We start from the raw sequence: 18,042 nt of genomic DNA on the forward strand, positions 1-18,042 counted from the left end.
AGGCTATTGAAACTCATACTAATACGGTCATACTAATTTAAACTTTCATAATTTATTATTGGACTATTGTCTCTTCATTAATATGCGTTTAGTGATTTCATAATGCATTAAATACTATTCAGACCGTGGTGGGATTAGTTAAGTTTTCATTGACCAGAGGAGGGCTGGGATAAAGAACTTTATTTAATATGGAAGCAGATCTGAGATCCTGATCTTCAGTCTTTGTTTTTTAAAGGCGTGTCAGTGCTAAGGCAGGTTAAAGATCACTGAAGCTTAAACATCAGTAGTGGAAACAAAGCTTATAAAAGGACATTGAGCTTCTGCTAAGGCAGCTTCCAGTCCGAGACATCCCCATGTCGGAGGTCTCGGGATGTCACTAAGGGAGTCCAGCGGTCATCGTATCAGAAGGAGCTCAGTAGTAAAAGGCATTGGCTCTCTGTCACAGGAGTTCACAGCTCAGAAGATCACTCTCACCTCGTTCTGATCTCGTGTTCAAATTATTCATGTTGTAATGATTTCATGGTGTAATGACTCCATGAGTTCATGTTATGACTCCATGATTTCATGATGTAATGAATCCATGATGTAATGACTACATGATTTCATGTTGTAATGACTCCATGATCTTGTTTGAATGAGGACTTACAGAAGGGGGACCTCAAAGCCAAGGTGACGTTATGTACAGAATACGTTTCAGCTCAAACGGAAAGAACATCAACACTGTATGAATGTAATAATACAAAAACAATTTTGTAAAATAAAGAATTATGTGAAACAAATACAGATCTTTGGAACAGAATTCACTTTCAAATGGTTTGTTACTTAAGTGGAATGTGTATATATTGAAGGTGACTAATGTATTATAACTGGTGCAAGCTCTGCTATAATAATAATATATATTCAGACAAGTTTCCCCAAGCAAACACACAAACCCGTGAGCGGGGTTCAACACGCTCCTCTCCCCGCCACCAGGTGGCACTGCAGTCAAGCAGACAGATTACAGACACAAAGACAAACCAATCACCGGAAACTTCTGAAGTCCATAGAAACCCTTAAATCCTGGCTTAGTTTGTTAATTGGATTAAAATCCCAGACACGCAGTACTGGCTATGGATCCTGGTGGACAGCGGCGGTATTGCTCTCATGGCTCTAGTGCATAGATCAGTCGGGCCCCGGGACCGCAGACAGCGTTAAGCAGCCAGAAGGAACAGTTCATCCAATGCTGCTGTCCCTGAGGCTTCATGCTACCCTCCTCCTGAAGGAAAGGGTTCTCTCTAATGGGTTGTTTGATGAAGGCCCCGGATGCTCCCGGGGCCCCAGAGATAATAACAGCCTCTGAGCCGGTTCTCCCGCGGTGAGCCGGTTCTCCCGCGGTGAGCCGGTTCTCCCGCGGTGAGCCGGTTCCCCCGCGGTGAGCCGGTTCCCCCGCGGTGAGCCGGTTCTCCCGCGGTGAGCCGGACCTCAGACCACAGAGCCTGCGTCGTCCAGCTCCTCCCCGCCCTCCCCCAGCCCCCCGGACGGCCCCAGGCCGTGTAGCAGGCTGTCGGGGATGGAGGGCTTGTAGGAGGAGCTGCTCCTCAGGCCGCTGAAGGGGAAGGAGGAGGACAGGCGGACCTGGGGCCCCGGGGCCTCTCCCCCGGGGGCTCTGGGCCTCTGGGGCCGGGCGGCCGACCGGCCGGCGCCGCCCCGGTGGTCCAGCTCTCTGCGCAGCGCGTTCACCTCCTCCAGGAGGCCGTACACCCGGCTGAGGACGGTGACCAGGCCGCCGCCGAAGATCTGCACCTCCTGCACCCAGCGCAGGTAGCGCTGCATCCACAGGCGCAGCCAGGGCCCGTCCACGCAGGGCAGCAGCAGGCCGTGGTAGTCCAGCGGCCGGCACTGCCAGGCCTGGTAGAAGTCCCGCGAGGAGGAGGAGCCGGGCTCCGGGGACAGCATCCATCGGCTCAGACGCTTCACACGCAGGATCTTCTTCAGGCTGTCCGCCTCGTCCTTGAAGAAGCCCCTCTTCGGGGACAGCTTGAACCCCGAGCCGGGCAGCGACAGGTGTCTCTGGTGCTGAGGGGAGAGAGAGGGGTCAGCCAGGGGCCCGGCGGGCTCCAGGGGCCCCCGAGACAGAGGGGGCGGCCCAGAGCCTAGGGGCCTGTTGGAATGTGCCATGAAGGACACGTCAACAAACCCCGAACCCCAGCATGGGGGCGACTCGTCTGTTAATCAACACTCCCCGGCTCACTGACGGAGGATAATGACAGGATGATGACAGCTCATCTGGGGGTCACCTTGTGCAGCTGGGACCTCTGAGAAGCCCGCTGGGTCCGGCTCTTCTCGGTGTACAGAGGGTTGATGAAGAGCTCCTGAGCCTTGCAGTCAAACTGGACCGACCAATCCCACACCACGGGACACCTCCGTACGCTGCCAGGGGAGTGAGGAGACTCCGCCTACAACACACGGCAGGGAGGAGCTAACACACGGCAGGGAGGAGCTAACACGGCAGGGAGGAGCTAACACACGGCAGGGAGGAGCTAACACGGCAGGGAGGAGATAACACACGGCAGGGAAGAGCTAACACACGGCAGGGAGGAGCTAACACACGGCAGGGAGGAGCTAACACACGGCAGGGAGGAGCTAACACACGGCAGGGAGGAGCTAACATACATGTAGGTGTAGGTGTAGGTGAAGGTGGCATAATAACAGGTGGTGCAATAAGTGTTCTGTAGGTGGTGTAATAACAGGTGGTGTAATAACAGTGTTCTGTAGGTGGTGTAATAACAGGGTAATGTTGTGTAGGTGGCTTCACCTGGGTGTAGATGTGCCGGTGGTGCTGGGAGTTGAACAGGAAGGTGGAGAACACAGGGAGGTGGAGGCTGTCTGACAGCACCGTCAGGTAGGTCTCAGTGAATTGGAAGGAGGGGCCGTACTGGGAGAGCAGCACCATCACACCCTCCAGGAAGAGGAGGAAGACTGGGGACACCTCCTGAGGGACGGAGACACAGACACACGTCTGGTACTGGTGTTCATGTCTCTGGTGTTGTAATGACGTCAACCTGATAATGAGGTAGTGATATGACTGTGGTAATGAGGTAAGGATATGACTGGTAATGAGGTAACACCATGACCCTGGTAATGAGGTAACACCATGACCCTGGTAATGAGGTAACACCATGACCCTGGTAATGAGGTAACACCATGACCCTGGTAATGAGGTAATGACATGACCATGGTAATGACATTACTCTGATAATGAGGTAATGACATCAACACCGTAATGTGGTAATGATAGCAGTATGGTAATGACATCACCCTGGTAATGAGGTAATGACATCACCCTGGTTATGGGGTAATGATATGACCCTGGTATGACATCATTCTGGTAATGAGATCACCACGGTAATGGCGTAATGACATCACCATGGTAATGACATCACGCTGGTAATGAGATCATCACGGTAATGAGGTAATGACATCGCCACGGTGATGACATCACTCTGGTAATGAGGTTATGACATCACCAGTGATGACATCACTCTGGTAATGAGGTAATGACATCACCACAGTGATGACATCACTCTGGTAATGAGGTAATGACCTCATTACCTCATTACCACAGTGATGACATCACTCTGGTAATGAGGTAATGACATCACCATGGTAATGAGGTAATGACATCACTCTGGTAATGAGGTAATGACATCATTCTGGTAATGAGGTAATGACCTCACCATGGTAATGAGGTAATGGCATCACCATGGTAATGAGGTAATGGCATCACTCTGCTAATGAGGTAATGACATCACTCTGGTAATGAGGTAATGACATCACTCTGGTAATGAGGTAATGACATCACCCTGGTAATGAGGCAATGACATCACTGTGGTAATGAGGTAATGATATCACCATGGTAATGAGGTAATGGCATCACCCTGGTAATGAGGTAATGACATCACTGTGGTAATGAGGTAATGATATCACCATGGTAATGAGGTAATGGCATCACCATGGTAATGAGGTAATGGCATCACTCTGCTAATGAGGTAATGGCCCCCTGATGTCTGCTGTACCTCCTTGTCCTTGAGGTGCAGCTGGTTGAGGCGCTCCATGAAGCGGTGCCCCCCCGCGACCCACTCCTTCTGGACCAGGCTCTGGAAGCCGGTCAGCGTGCGGTAGAACGGGTCAAGCATCAGCTGGGCTAGACTGGAGATCACACAGCACAGGTCCGAGCCACCCTCCTCTGGGGGAGGAGCACACGTGATACCGTTTAGTGTCGTCTAGCATCACTTGATACCACGTAGCATCGTTTAGCATCACCCTGATACCACGTAGCGTCATCTAGCATCACTGTGATACCACGTTACGTCGTTTAGCATCACCCTGATACCATGTAGCGTCATCTAGCATCACGGGATACCACATAGCGTCGTTTAGCATCACCTTGATCCACGTAGCGTCATCTAGCATCACCTTGATCCACGTAGCGTCACCTAGCATCACGTGATACCGTTTAGCGTCGTCTAGCATCACGTGATACCACGTAGCATCGTTTAGCATCACCGTGATACCACGTAGCGTCATCTAGCATCACGTGATACCACGTAGCATCGTTTAGCATCACCGTGATACCATGTAGCGTCATCTAGCATCACGTGATACCACGTAGCATCGTTTAGCATCACCTTGATACCACGTAGCGTCGTTTAGCATCAACCTATAACCACGTAGCAACGTTTAGCATCACCCTATAACCATGTAGCGTCGTTTAGCATCACCCTATAACCACGTAGCAACGTTTAGCATCACCCTATAACCATGTAGCGTCGTTTAGCATCACCCTATAACCACGTAGCAACGTTTAGCATCACCCTATAACCACGTAGCGTCGTTTAGCATCACCCTATAACCACGTAGCAACGTTTAGCATCACCCTATAACCATGTAGCGTCGTTTAGCATCACCCTATAACCACGTAGCAACGTTTAGCATCACCCTATACCCACGTAGCGTCGTTTAGCATCACCCTATAACCACGTAGCAAAGTTTAGCATCAACCTATAACCACTTAGCAACGTTTAGCATCACCCTATAACCACGTAGCAACGTTTAGCATCACCCTATAACCACTTAGCAACGTTTAGCATCACCCTATAACCCCGTGTATATGGTGACGAATAGTCCAGTAGGAGATTTGAAGGACATACCCATGATCAGGACGTTGGCATTTTCCTTCTCCAAACACTCCACCACCTCCATCGCCTTCTGCAGACACTGCCTGGGGTCACCACAAGCATTAGCCCCCTAACACCACAGGTCAAAGATCAGGGTTCCACTAATACACATTGAGGTCACCTGACGATGTCCAACCAGCCACAGCCGTCCAGGGAGGACAGCCACTTCACGTCAGAGACCCAGAAGTCTGTCGTGTTCTCTGTGGACAAAGAGAGAAGCTGTGAGCAAAACAGTCACAGTAAAGCTTAAAGGTGACATATCACAACGCCGGGTGGGAAGGGGATATCTGTTACACGCCGTTTTGAAAATCTGGCTCTTATGACATCACAGGTGTGCGTTTCGCAGCTAGATGTGGGCTGGATAGATTAGCAATGTCTGCTACAGGCCACTGGGTAGGCTGATCTATCAGCACACATCTAGGTGGACACGCCCACTTGTGATGACGTCATGGCGGCGCGTGTACACGCTGCGGCTAAGCACTCCACGTTGGTTTCTTAGCAGTTTACTGTTTACTAAATGCCACGTATGCACAGCCTTACGTAAGATACAGCCGAAACAATTTAATCAGTATCAGTTTGATGCAAGATAGTTGCATCCTGAAGCAAACAAACAGCGGACACGACATTCCACCGGAGCAGACCACCGGGATCCCCGTGGATTACTCTCCCAGCCAGGAAGCGACGGCGGCGTCGAGAGCGAGGGCGGCGTCGAGAGCGAGGGCGGCGTCGAGAGCGACGGCGGCGTCGAGAGCGACGGCAGAAGAGGGGCTGTCGATCCGGATTACGAGCTAGGCTAACCCTAGCTAGCAGACAACCGCACAAGCCTTCATCACCAAGCCTCTTCATCACGAATGCAAGATCACTTCCCAACAAGATGGAAGAGCTGGAACTTACCATCACCATATCCACGAGTTATGGTGATCACTGAGACGTGGCTCACCCCGACCATCCCGGCTGAGGCTATCAAGCTAGCGGGTCGCGTAGCACACCGAGCCGACAGAACATCAGACTCAGGTAAGAGCAGAGGAGGGGGGCTTTGTGTTTACACAAACACGAACTGGTGTACAAACGCTGTGACAACGGACACATACTGCTCGCCAGACGTGGAGTATTTATCCGTAAGATGTCGCCCCTTCTATCTGCCACGCGAATTCACAGTTATCATTATCACTGCTGTTTACATACCTCCCGATGCTAACACCAAAACAGCTTTGGACTCCTTGCTAACTGCCATAAGCAATCAACAGCGTGACCACCCTGATGGAGTCTATGTAATAGCAGGTGACTTTAACAAAGCCAACCTAAAGACTGTGCTCCCCAAATTCCACCAACATGTACACTGTCCAAGAAGAGGGCGTAACACACTTGACCATGTCTACAGCAACATCAAGCATGGGTTCAAAGCATCACCCCTACCCCACCTTGGGCAGTCTGACCACATCTCACTGTTCCTGACTCCAGCATACAGACCACGTATCTGTACAAGCGGGCCCACTGTTAAAATCATACAAGTGTGGCCAGAGGGGGCTTCCGAACAACGGCGGGACTGCTTCAGTGACACAGACTGGTCCATATTTGAAGAGGACAACATTGACATCTACTCATCCTCTGTACTGTTCTACATTAAATGCTGCATGGAAAACATCACTACCACAAAACAGATCTGTGTGTTCCCTAACAACAAGCCGTGGATGAACAGGGGTGTCCGACTCCTGCTAAAGACACGCAACACTGCTTTCCATTCCGGTGACGTGCAACGGTACAAGACCGCCAGGGCAAACCTGAAGAGGGGAATCATGGATGCTAAAGCAGCATACAAACAGAAGATCGAGGACCTCTTTAGCAGCTCTGACCCCCGCCAGGCATGGCAGGGGATACGTCACATCACCAGACAAAACAACAACAGCAGCACTACCAGCGGAAGTGCCTTGGAGGTGGAGCAGCTGAACCGGTTCTTCGCCCGCTTTGAGGTGGAGGGAATGACAACCACCAGTCCGGCTCCAGACACCAACAGCCAGACCCTCGTCCTTCAGGCTGCTGACGTCATCCGCACTCTACGCAGGATCAACACACGGAAGGCAGCCGGCCCAGAGTGGGTCCCAGGACGGGTCTTCAGAGACTGTGCTGCAGAGTTCGGTGAAGTATTCACAAATATCTTCAATCTCTCTCTATCACAGTGCACTGTCCCTACCTGCCTGAAGACATCCATCATAGTTCCAGTACCCAAACAGACTTCAATAACATCTTTCAATGACTACAGGCCTGTGGCACGGACACCTGAAATCATGAAGTGTTTTGAAAGACTGGTTCTACAACACATCAAAGCTGCCCTACCACCCACTTTGGATCCTCATCAATTTGCATATCGGAACAACAGGTCAACAGACGATGCAATCTCCACGACCCTCCACTCTGTTCTGCGCCACCTGGAGCTGCAGGGGACCTATGCACGGCTACTGTTTGTGGACTACAGCTCTGCGTTTAATACCATCGTCCCCAGCAGGCTATTGTCCAAGATGTCCTACCTGGGTATACCACTCAATCTCTGCAATTGGATTAAGGACTTCCTGACAAACAGGCCACAGGCGGTCAGAATTGGCCCGCACCTTTCGCCCACTCTGTCACTCAGCACAGGGGCCCCACAGGGTTGTGTACTGAGCCCTTTACTCTACTCCTTGTACACACATGACTGTGCCCCATCTCACACTACCAACACCATAGTGACATTCGCAGATGACACAACTGTGGTGGGTCTGATCACCAAAGGTGATGAGGCCAATTACAGAGAGGAGGTTCAAAGGCTGACAGAGTGGTGCTCAGAGAACAACCTGAGCCTCAACATCAAAAAAACAAAAGAACTGATCATTGATTACAGGAAGAAGCAGGACACACACACACCACTACACATCAACGGGGAGACGGTGGAGAGGGTGTCCAGCTTCAAATTCTTGGGCATACACATCTCAGAGAACTTATCATGGGCAATAAACACAACAGCAATAGTAAAGAAAGCACAGCAGCGGCTATACTTTCTCCACACACTCAGGAAAGTCAATCTCTCACAACAGCACCTAAGGTCCTTCTATCGCTGCTCCATCGAGAGTGTGCTCACCTATGGAATCCTGCCCTGGTACGGTAGCAGTTCTGCTGCAGACAGGAAGTCACTGCAGAGGATTATTAAAACCGCCCAAAACATCATCAACCAACAGCTACCTACCATGGACACCATCTTCAACTCCTGATGCTTGCAGAAGACACACAACATTATGAAAGACTCATACCACCCTGCCAACTATCTGTTTGAACTGCTGCCCTCAGGGAAACGTTCCAGGTCCATCAGAACACGCACCACAAGATTCATAAACAGTTTCTATCCCAAAGCAGTCACCATACTTAACTCTGACCTGAAAATAAATCCGACAGTATTAATCCGTGACGTCCACATGTAATGCAATGCTCAGCACTTTACATATTTGTACTACTATTTTAAGGCATACTATTTATTTATTTATTTTACTATTTTTTAGGCATACAATGGCACTAAGTTAACGGTGTAGTGTATGACGACATGCGTTGGCTAAAAGACGCATGCGTTTTATTGGCTATCCCACTGACCAATGAGGAAGAAGTGTTTGAACTTGTTGTAGGCGAGCTGGATATCGGTGACGGAGGGCAGGGTGTCCGAGAGGTCCTCCGTCTTCACCGAGAACAGGTAGTTATGAGCCACCGCGGTCAGCATCCTGCACACAAGAGCATTGGGACACCACAGGACGTTACGGCCACTTCCTTCCTGACGACTTCCTGTCTCACATATGCTGTATCCATGACAACATATGAGCACCTCAATAACAACCCACCCACGGCGAGAGTCCTTATGGCGACCGGAGCTGCTCCAGATCAACAACATGAACGAGGCAGGACTATGACCTGGCTGTGGGGAGGTTAGTGTGGGGTTAGTGTGGGGTTAGTGTGGGGTTGTGGTAGGGTTAGTGGTAGGGTTAGTGGTAGGGCTTACTTCTCCATGTAGGCCTGTGCGACTGGGTCCTCCTGCAGGACCGCGGCGGGCAGAGCGGAGGTCTTGAAGAGAGCGCAGCCGCTGGGGTGGGACCAGCACCACATCTGGAATCACAGAACCACATCTGGAACCAACAGAACCACATCTGGAACCAACAGAACCACATCTGGAACCAACAGAACCACATCTGGTTCCCCAACAAGAACCGTCCCCTGACCACAGCTGCAGAACGCTGAAGGGTTCCTCAGGAGAACCACAGCTACAGAACGCTGAAGGGTTCTCAGGAGAACCACAGCTACAGAACGCTGAAGGGTTCTCAGGAGAACCACAGCTACAGAACGCTGAAGGGTTCCTCAGGAGAACCACAGCTACAGAACGCTGAAGGGTTCTCAGGAGAACCACAGCTACAGAACGCTGAAGGGTTCCTCAGGAGAACCACAGCTACAGAACGCTGAAGGGTTCTCAGGAGAACCACAGCTACAGAACGCTGAAGGGTTCCTCAGGAGAACCACAGCTGCAGAACGCTGAAGGGTTCCTCAGGAGAACCTGACCACACTGTCCCACTGTCGGCCAGCAGCTTACCCGGGTTTAGTGGAAGACCCACAAAGCTTAAGTTAATTATTACCTAACTAAACAGTTAGTTAATAGATACTGAACAACTTACGAACACTAGTGCTGTGTTCCAAAGTCCATCCTATCCGTACTTACTAGCCTTAGTTTGAGTACGTAGGCCGTCCCGATTCAGATCGGGCGAAAATAAGTGTACTGAAAGGACCCGGATGGTGTACTCAAAACGGTCAAACCGCGAAGTGTGGATCGATGGACACTTTTCGTACTCAACGGCAGCCATCTTAGCTACGTAGCGGAAGAGGGCGGAGCCAGGCTGAGCCAACGTCGGCGCATTTTCCATATAGCCTGCATTAATAGAGTCATTTTGTAGTTTTTATAGCTTTTTATAGCTTTTTATAGCTGCTAGGTGTAAAGAGTTCACCGTTCAAAGCGGGACTGATAGTGTACTACGTTTAAGTGTACTCATGGCAGTATGGATAGTGTACTACGTTTAAGTGTACTCATGGCAGTATGGATATTGGAACACAGCATAGGTTAATAACTACATAGCTAACCGTTAATTATAACATAAGTTAATGATAAGCAGGTCTTACTGGAAGCCCGTGGCCCTGGAAGGGGTTGAGGTCAGCCTCCGAGACGTTTGAAGGAACGATGAAGAACTGAGGCAGGCTGCAGGGGACAGTATTGAACCTTCATCATCATCTTGGAAGATAGTTATCCTTCTATTATAATAATGGCTGTAATATGATTGAGGCTCATGTTTATGATTCTCACCTGGGTGACAGGCCAAACTCTGCGTTCTCATCGACCAATCGGCAGGCTCCCCTGAGGCGGTTCATATCCTGGGCCCAGTCGTCCAGAACCTCGAACATCAGCGTCTTCTGCTGCCTCTTCATCTCTGAGACAAAACATCAACAAAACACCTCCTCGTCAAGACACCTCCTCGTCAAGACACCTCCTCGTCAAGACACCTCCTCGTCAAGACACCTCCTCGTCAAGACACCTCCTCAACAAAACACCTCCTCATCAAGACACCTCCTCGTCAAGACACCTCCTCGTCAAGACACCTCCTCGTCAAGACACCTCCTCATCAAGACACCTCCTCATCAAGACACCTCCTCGTCAAGACACCTCCTCGTCAAGACACCTCCTCGTCAAGACACCTCCTCGTCAAGACACCTCCTCAACAAAACACCTCCTCATCATAACACCTCCTCGTCAAGACACCTCCTCGTCAAGACACCTCCTCATCAAGACACCTCATCGTCAAGACACCTCCTCGTCAAGACACCTCCTCAACAAGACACCTCATCATCAAGACACCTCCTCATAACACCTCCTCATCACGACACCTCCTCATCACAACCCCTCCTCTCTCCTCTCTCTGACCAAGGAGGGTCACAGGGTGCTGCTGTGACTCCTCTCTCTGACCATGGAGGGTCACAGGGTGCTGCTGTGACTCCTCTCTCTGACCATGGAGGGTCACAGGGTGCTGCTGTGACTCCTCTCTCTGACCATGGAGGGTCACAGGGTGCTGCTGTGACTCCTCTCTCTGACCATGGAGGGTCACAGGGTGCTGCTGTGACTCCTGATCCGGGACCCGGGAGCTGAGACCAGAGACCCGGAGCCCTTCTCCTGGGACCAGGGACCCCGCTCCAGACGCCCAGAGGAGAGCTCTCACCCACCGGGGAAACTGTTGAGCTCACAGAAGGAGAAGGCGAACAGGTTCCTCAGAGACTTCGGCTCAAGGCAGTGATGGGTGATGCCCTGGAAGATCTACGGGAGGCACAGAAACACACGAGCTGTTTAACACTCACACACAAGATCACTATCTATCTGTCTCAGTATGTAGTAGTATCTAGCAGGCCCACCCTCTTGGCCTCCTCTCCCAGGCAGTAGGTGGTAGTATATGTAGTAATACTGTAGTAGTATATGTAGTAATACTGTATATTGTAGTGGTGGTCATACCCTCTTGGCCTCCTCTCCCAGGCAGTAGGTGGTAGTATAAGTAGTAATACTGTAGTAGTATATGTAGTAATACTGTATATTGTAGTGGTGGTCATACCCTCTTGGCCTCCTCTCCCAGGCAGTAGGAGGTAGTATAAGTAGTAATACTGTAGTAGTATAAGTAGTAATACTGTATATTGTAGTGGTGGTCATACCCTCTTGGCCTCCTCTCCCAGGCAGTAGGTGGTAGTATATGTAGTAATACTGTATATTGTAGTGGTGGTCATACCCTCTTGGCCTCCTCTCCCAGGCAGTAGGTGGTAGTATATGTAGTAATACTGTATATCGTAGTGGTGGTCATACCCTCTTGGCCTCCTCTCCCAGGCAGTAGGTGGTAGTATATGTAGTAATACTGTAGTAGTATATGTAGTAATACTGTATATTGTAGTGGTGGTCATACCCTCTTGGCCTCCTCTCCCAGGCAGTAGGTCAGGGTGAACTGAAACACGCGCAGGTCTTTGCAGTGGATCACGAGTTTAGAGGGAATCTTATTTTTCACCATTCCTCCGGTGATCAACTTCCTCTTGTCTTCATACACTGGAAGCAGAGAGACAGGTTACTACAAACAGACAGGTTAACTGGAGAGAGACAGGTTACTACAGACAGACAGGTTACTACAGAGAGACAGGTTGAGAGAGACAACCTGAGAGAGGTTGACTACAGAGACAGGTTGAGAGAGACAGGTTGACTACAGAGCGACAGGTTGACTACAGAGAGACAGGTTGAGAGAGACAGGTTGACTACAGAGACAGGTTGAGAGAGAGACAGGTTGAGAGAGAGACAGGTTGACTACATACAGGTTGACTACAGAGAGACAGGTTGAGAGAGAGACAGGTTGACTACAGAGACAGGTGGACTACAGAGAGACATGTTGACTACAGAGACAGGTGGACTACAGAGAGACATGTTGACTACAGAGACAGGTGGACTACAGAGAGACAGGTTGAGAGAGAGACAGGTTGACTACAGAGAGACAGGTTGAGAGAGAGACAGGCGCGGTAGGAGACCCCTGAGGGTTAGCCCTACCTCCATAGATGTTGTCCACACAGGCCAGAGGAATGTCGTCCTCTCCGTACATTTTGTTCCTGAAGAGGTTCTCCTGCAGGAGGAGATATCAGCTGAGTACGACCACCTGTCTCTAGAAGCTCTCTCAACACATCTCTTGAGGCGTTCTCCACTAGGAGATGCTAGGGATATAATAGGAGATGGGGTCACTGGGCTGGGGCTGAATATCACTTCATGGTAACGAGGGTCTGATTGATGCTTCATCATGGGAGGAGGGCCTACGCCGTCGCCCGTCCTCAGGGCAGATAGAGGACTATTGGACCACCCTCAGGAGAAGAGTCAGCCTGTCCTGCTCGTGTCCTGAGGACCAGAGGGGTCACCTCAAGGAGAACCCCCCCCGAGAGTGGACGGTTCCTCCACCGCGGCCACCTGCTCGCCGTTCAACACTTCACTGGTCTCCATCACAAAGAGAGCTACGTAGCACGCCTGTTTCTAGAAGCTGCAGTGTAGGCTGTAGAACTGTTTCTAGAAGCTGCAGTGTAAGCTGTAGAATTGTTTCTAGAAGCTGCAGTGTAAGCTGTAGAACTGTTTCTAGAAGCTGCAGTGTAAGCTGTAGAACCGTTTCTAGAAGCTGCAGTGTAAGCTGTAGAACTGTTTCTAGAAGCTGTAGAACTGTTTCTAGAAGCTGCAGTATAAGCTGTAGAACTGTTTCTAGAAGCTGCAGTGTAAGCTGTAGAACTGTTTCTAGAAGCTGCAGTGTAGGCTGTAGAACTGTTTCTAGAAGCTGCAGTGTAAACTGTAGAACTGTTTCTAGAAGCTGCAGTGTAAGCTGTAAAACTGTTTCTAGAAGCTACAGTGTAAGCTGTAGAACTGTTTCTAGAAGCTGTAGTGTAAGCTGTAGAACTGTTTCTAGAAGCTGTAGAACTGTTTCTAGAAGCTGCAGTGTAAGCTGTAGAACTGTTTCTAGAAGCTGTAGTGTAAACTGTAGAACTGTTTCTAGAAGCTGTAGAACTGTTTCTAGAAGCTGCAGGTCCTCACCAGCTCCTCGCTTGGGTCCTGGTCGCTGACGAACGCCAGGCGGAAGTTGGTGCAGACGAGCGTCCCGAACAGCCCGTGCTGGGACACATCATCCTGCCTGTAGCGCAGCACCTTGGAGGCTCCGCAGAACACCACCTCACCTACACACACACACACACACACACACGTTACACAATAACACCACCCAACACCACCTCACCTACACACACACACACACTACACAATAACACCACCTCCCCTACACACACACACACACACGTTACACCATAACACCACCCAACACCACCTCACCTACACACACACACACACACACACACACACACACACACACACGTTACACAATAACACCACCCAACACCACCTCACCTACACACACACACACACACACGTTACACAATAACACCACCCAACACCACCTCCCCTACACACACACACACACACTACACAATAACACCACCTCCCCTACACACACACACACACACACACGTTACACAATAACACCACCCAACACCACCTCACCTACACACACACACACACTACACAATAACACCACCTCCCCTACACACACACACACACACACACACACACACACACACGTTACACAATAACACCACCCAACACCACCTCACCTACACACACACACACACACACACACACACACACGTTACACAATAACACCACCCAACACCACCTCCCCTACACACACACACACGTTACACAATAACACCACCCAACACCACCTCACCTACACACACACACACGTTACACAATAACACCACCTCCCCTACACACACACACACACACACACACACACGTTACACAATAACACCACCCAACACCACCTCCCCTACACACACACACACACACACACACACACACACACACGTTACACAATAACACCACCCAACACCACCTCACCTACACACACACACACACGTTACACAATAACACCACCCAACACCACCTCCCCTACACACACACACACGTTACACAATAACACCACCCAACACCACCTCCCCTACACACACACACACACACGTTACACAATAACACCACCTCCCCTACACACACACACACACACGTTACACAATAACACCACCCAACACCACCTCCCCTACACACACACACACACGTTACACAATAACACCACCCAACACCACCTCCCCTACACACACACACACACACACACACACACACACACCACCCAACACCACCTCCCCTACACACACACACACACACACACACACACACACACACACACACACACACACACACACACACACACACACACACACACACACACACACACACACACACACACACACACACACACACACAACCACCTCCCCTACACACACACACACACACGTTACACAATAACACCACCCAACACACATTACGCAATAACATCACCCACCACCACCTTCCTTACACACACGTTACACATTAACACCACCTCTCCTATGCACACACACACACACACATTTCACAATAGCACCACCTCCCCTACACACACACACGTTACACATTAACACCACCTCCCCTATACACACACACACACACACACATTACACAATAGCACCACCTCCCCTACGCACACACACACGTTACACATTAACACCACCTCCCCTATACACACACACACACACACATTACACAATAGCACCACCTCCCCTACACACACACACGTTACACATTAACACCACCCAACACACCCGTTACAATACACTATCTCCCCTTCACAACACAAACGTTACACAATAGCACCACCCAACACATGTTACACTACACCACCCAACACCACCTCTCCTACACAACACACGTTACACCACCCAACACCACCCAAGACAGCCCAGGTGTGTAGAACAAGAAAGGAGCTTGTTTCCATGAGACCCTGGAGTGAGCGTCAGTCGTTAGGTCAGTGGTGATGAAGTGCTGCGTTCACCTGGCAGGAGGGTCGGCGTTTTGTCCTGCTTGCCAAAGTCTTTCTCTGCTTTGATTTCCTGAAACACAAACAACACATAAATCACCTCCAACTCATTCTGTCCATATTTAATGAGTGATGAGCAGCTTTATGGAGTAGAGTCCCTACTATTGACATAAATAAACAGATTGCCTCTGAAATACACTTTGAATAGTTGTAAGTGTGAAGAACAACATCGTTAATAATCCTGCAATATTGGAGGCCTCCATCATGGGAACAATCAGACAGTAAAGTGAAAGTAATGACTGACAGCTGAATGGACTCGTGTGAGCCCTGAAATGACACCCGTTAAGGTGTCCTACTGAAGTCTATATACAGTCCTATACAATAAAGCACATCAGCTCATTCCCACCAACTGTTAGCACATGCTAGTGTGTTGTAACACGTGTTAATGTGCTCTAGGTTGTGATAATGTTAGTGTGCTCCAACACATGGCACCGTGCTCTAACGCAGGTTAATGTGGTCTATGTTGTGATAAGCAATGTCAATGTGCTCTAACACATGTTAATGTGGTCTATGTTGTGATAACACATGTCAGTGTGCTCTAACGCAGGTTAATGTGGTCTATGTTGTGATAACCAATGTCAGTGTGCTCTAACACATGTTAATGTGGTCTATGTTGTGATAACACATGTCAGTGTGCTCTAACAAATGTTAATGTGGTCTATGTCGTGATAACACATGTCAGTGTGCTCTAACACATGTTAATGTGGTCTATGTCGTGATAACACATGTCAGTGTGCTCTAACACATGTTAATGTGGTCTATGTCGTGATAACAAATGTCAGTGTGCTCTAACACATGTTAATGTGGTCTATGTCGTGATAACAAATGTCAGTGTGCTCTAACACATGTTAATGTGGTCTATGTTGTGATAACACATGTCAGTGTGCTCTAACACATGTTAATGTGGTCTATGTCGTGATAACACATGTCAGTGTGCTCTAACACATGTTAATGTGGTCTATGTCGTGATAACACATGTCAGTGTGCTCTAACACATGTTAATGTGGTCTAGGTTGTGATAACACATGTCAGTGTGCTCTAACACATGTTAATGTGGTCTATGTTGTGATAACACATGTCAGTGTGCTCTAACACATGTTAATGTGGTCTATGTTGTGATAACACATGTCAGTGTGCTCTAACACATGTTAATGTGGTCTATGTTGTGATAACACATGTCAGTGTGCTCTAACACATGTTAATGTGGTCTATGTTGTGATAACAAATGTCAGTGTGCTCTAACACATGTTAATGTGGTCTATGTTGTGATAACACATGTCAGTGTGCTCAAACACATGTTAATGTGGTCTATGTTGTGATAACAAATGTCAGTGTGCTCTAACACATGTTAATGTGGTCTATGTTGTGATAACACATGTCAGTGTGCTCAAACACATGTTAATGTGGTCTATGTTGTGATAACACATGTCAGTGTGCTCTAACACATGTTAATGTGGTCTATGTCGTGATAACACATGTCAGTGTGCTCTAACACATGTTAATGTGGTCTAGGTTGTGATAACACATGTCAGTGTGCTCTAACACATGTTAATGTGGTCTATGTTGTGATAACACATGTCAGTGTGCTCTAACACATGTTAATGTGGTCTATGTTGTGATAACACATGTCAGTGTGCTCAAACACATGTTAATGTGGTCTATGTTGTAATAACACATGTCAGTGTGCTCTAACACATGTTAATGTGGTCTAGGTTGTGATAACACATTTGTGTCTGAGGCCCGGAAGCTGAGACGTGATGTTTGACTGACCTCCGGGATGACGTATGAAACGAAGGAAGCTTTGGCCCCCTTCCCGCAGGCAGCGCCCAGCGCAGACATGTTGGTCCTCCCACCGAACCCGAAGAACGTGAGGAACCCGAAGATCGTAAAGAACCCGAAGAACCCGAAGAGAAAGTGGAAAACCGTCTGACACCCGGACTGAACTTCCGGGGCCGCCGCCGTTCCCTGACCCAGCGCTGCGATTGGCTGGCTACGCCCCTGTCGAATCTCCCAGCGCTGCCATTGGTTGGCTACGCCCCTGTTCCCTCACGCAGCGCTGCCATTGGTTGGCTACGCCCCTGTTCCCTCACGCAGCGCTGCCATTGGTTGGCTACGCCCCTGTTCCCTCACCCAGCGTTAGCATTGGTTGGCTACGCCCCTGTTCCCTCACCCAGCGTTAGCATTGGTTGGCTACGCCCCTG

At 49.5% G+C, this 18,042-nt stretch overlaps 1 protein-coding gene across 1 annotated transcript; it reads right to left on the reverse strand.

Annotated features, from left to right (window-relative positions):
* Positions 1 to 144: 144 nt before the first annotated feature.
* On the reverse strand, positions 145 to 17,827 carry mtmr12 (myotubularin related protein 12). Its single transcript, XM_056602192.1, has 16 exons — positions 17,612 to 17,827; positions 15,797 to 15,854; positions 13,852 to 13,991; positions 12,835 to 12,907; positions 12,209 to 12,345; positions 11,487 to 11,577; positions 10,576 to 10,699; positions 10,395 to 10,470; positions 9,232 to 9,335; positions 8,832 to 8,956; positions 5,338 to 5,416; positions 5,190 to 5,260; positions 4,056 to 4,225; positions 2,795 to 2,971; positions 2,277 to 2,435; positions 145 to 2,055 (listed from the first exon to the last, which is right to left on the reverse strand). Exons 1-16 carry the CDS (start codon positions 17,678 to 17,680, stop codon positions 1,462 to 1,464), a joined length of 2,247 nt encoding a protein of 748 aa, XP_056458167.1. The 5' UTR covers positions 17,681 to 17,827; the 3' UTR covers positions 145 to 1,461.
* Positions 17,828 to 18,042: the final 215 nt, after the last annotated feature.

Source organism: Gadus chalcogrammus, chromosome 11 (genome assembly GCF_026213295.1).
Source record: "Gadus chalcogrammus isolate NIFS_2021 chromosome 11, NIFS_Gcha_1.0, whole genome shotgun sequence".
Classification (NCBI taxonomy): domain Eukaryota; kingdom Metazoa; phylum Chordata; class Actinopteri; order Gadiformes; family Gadidae; genus Gadus; species Gadus chalcogrammus.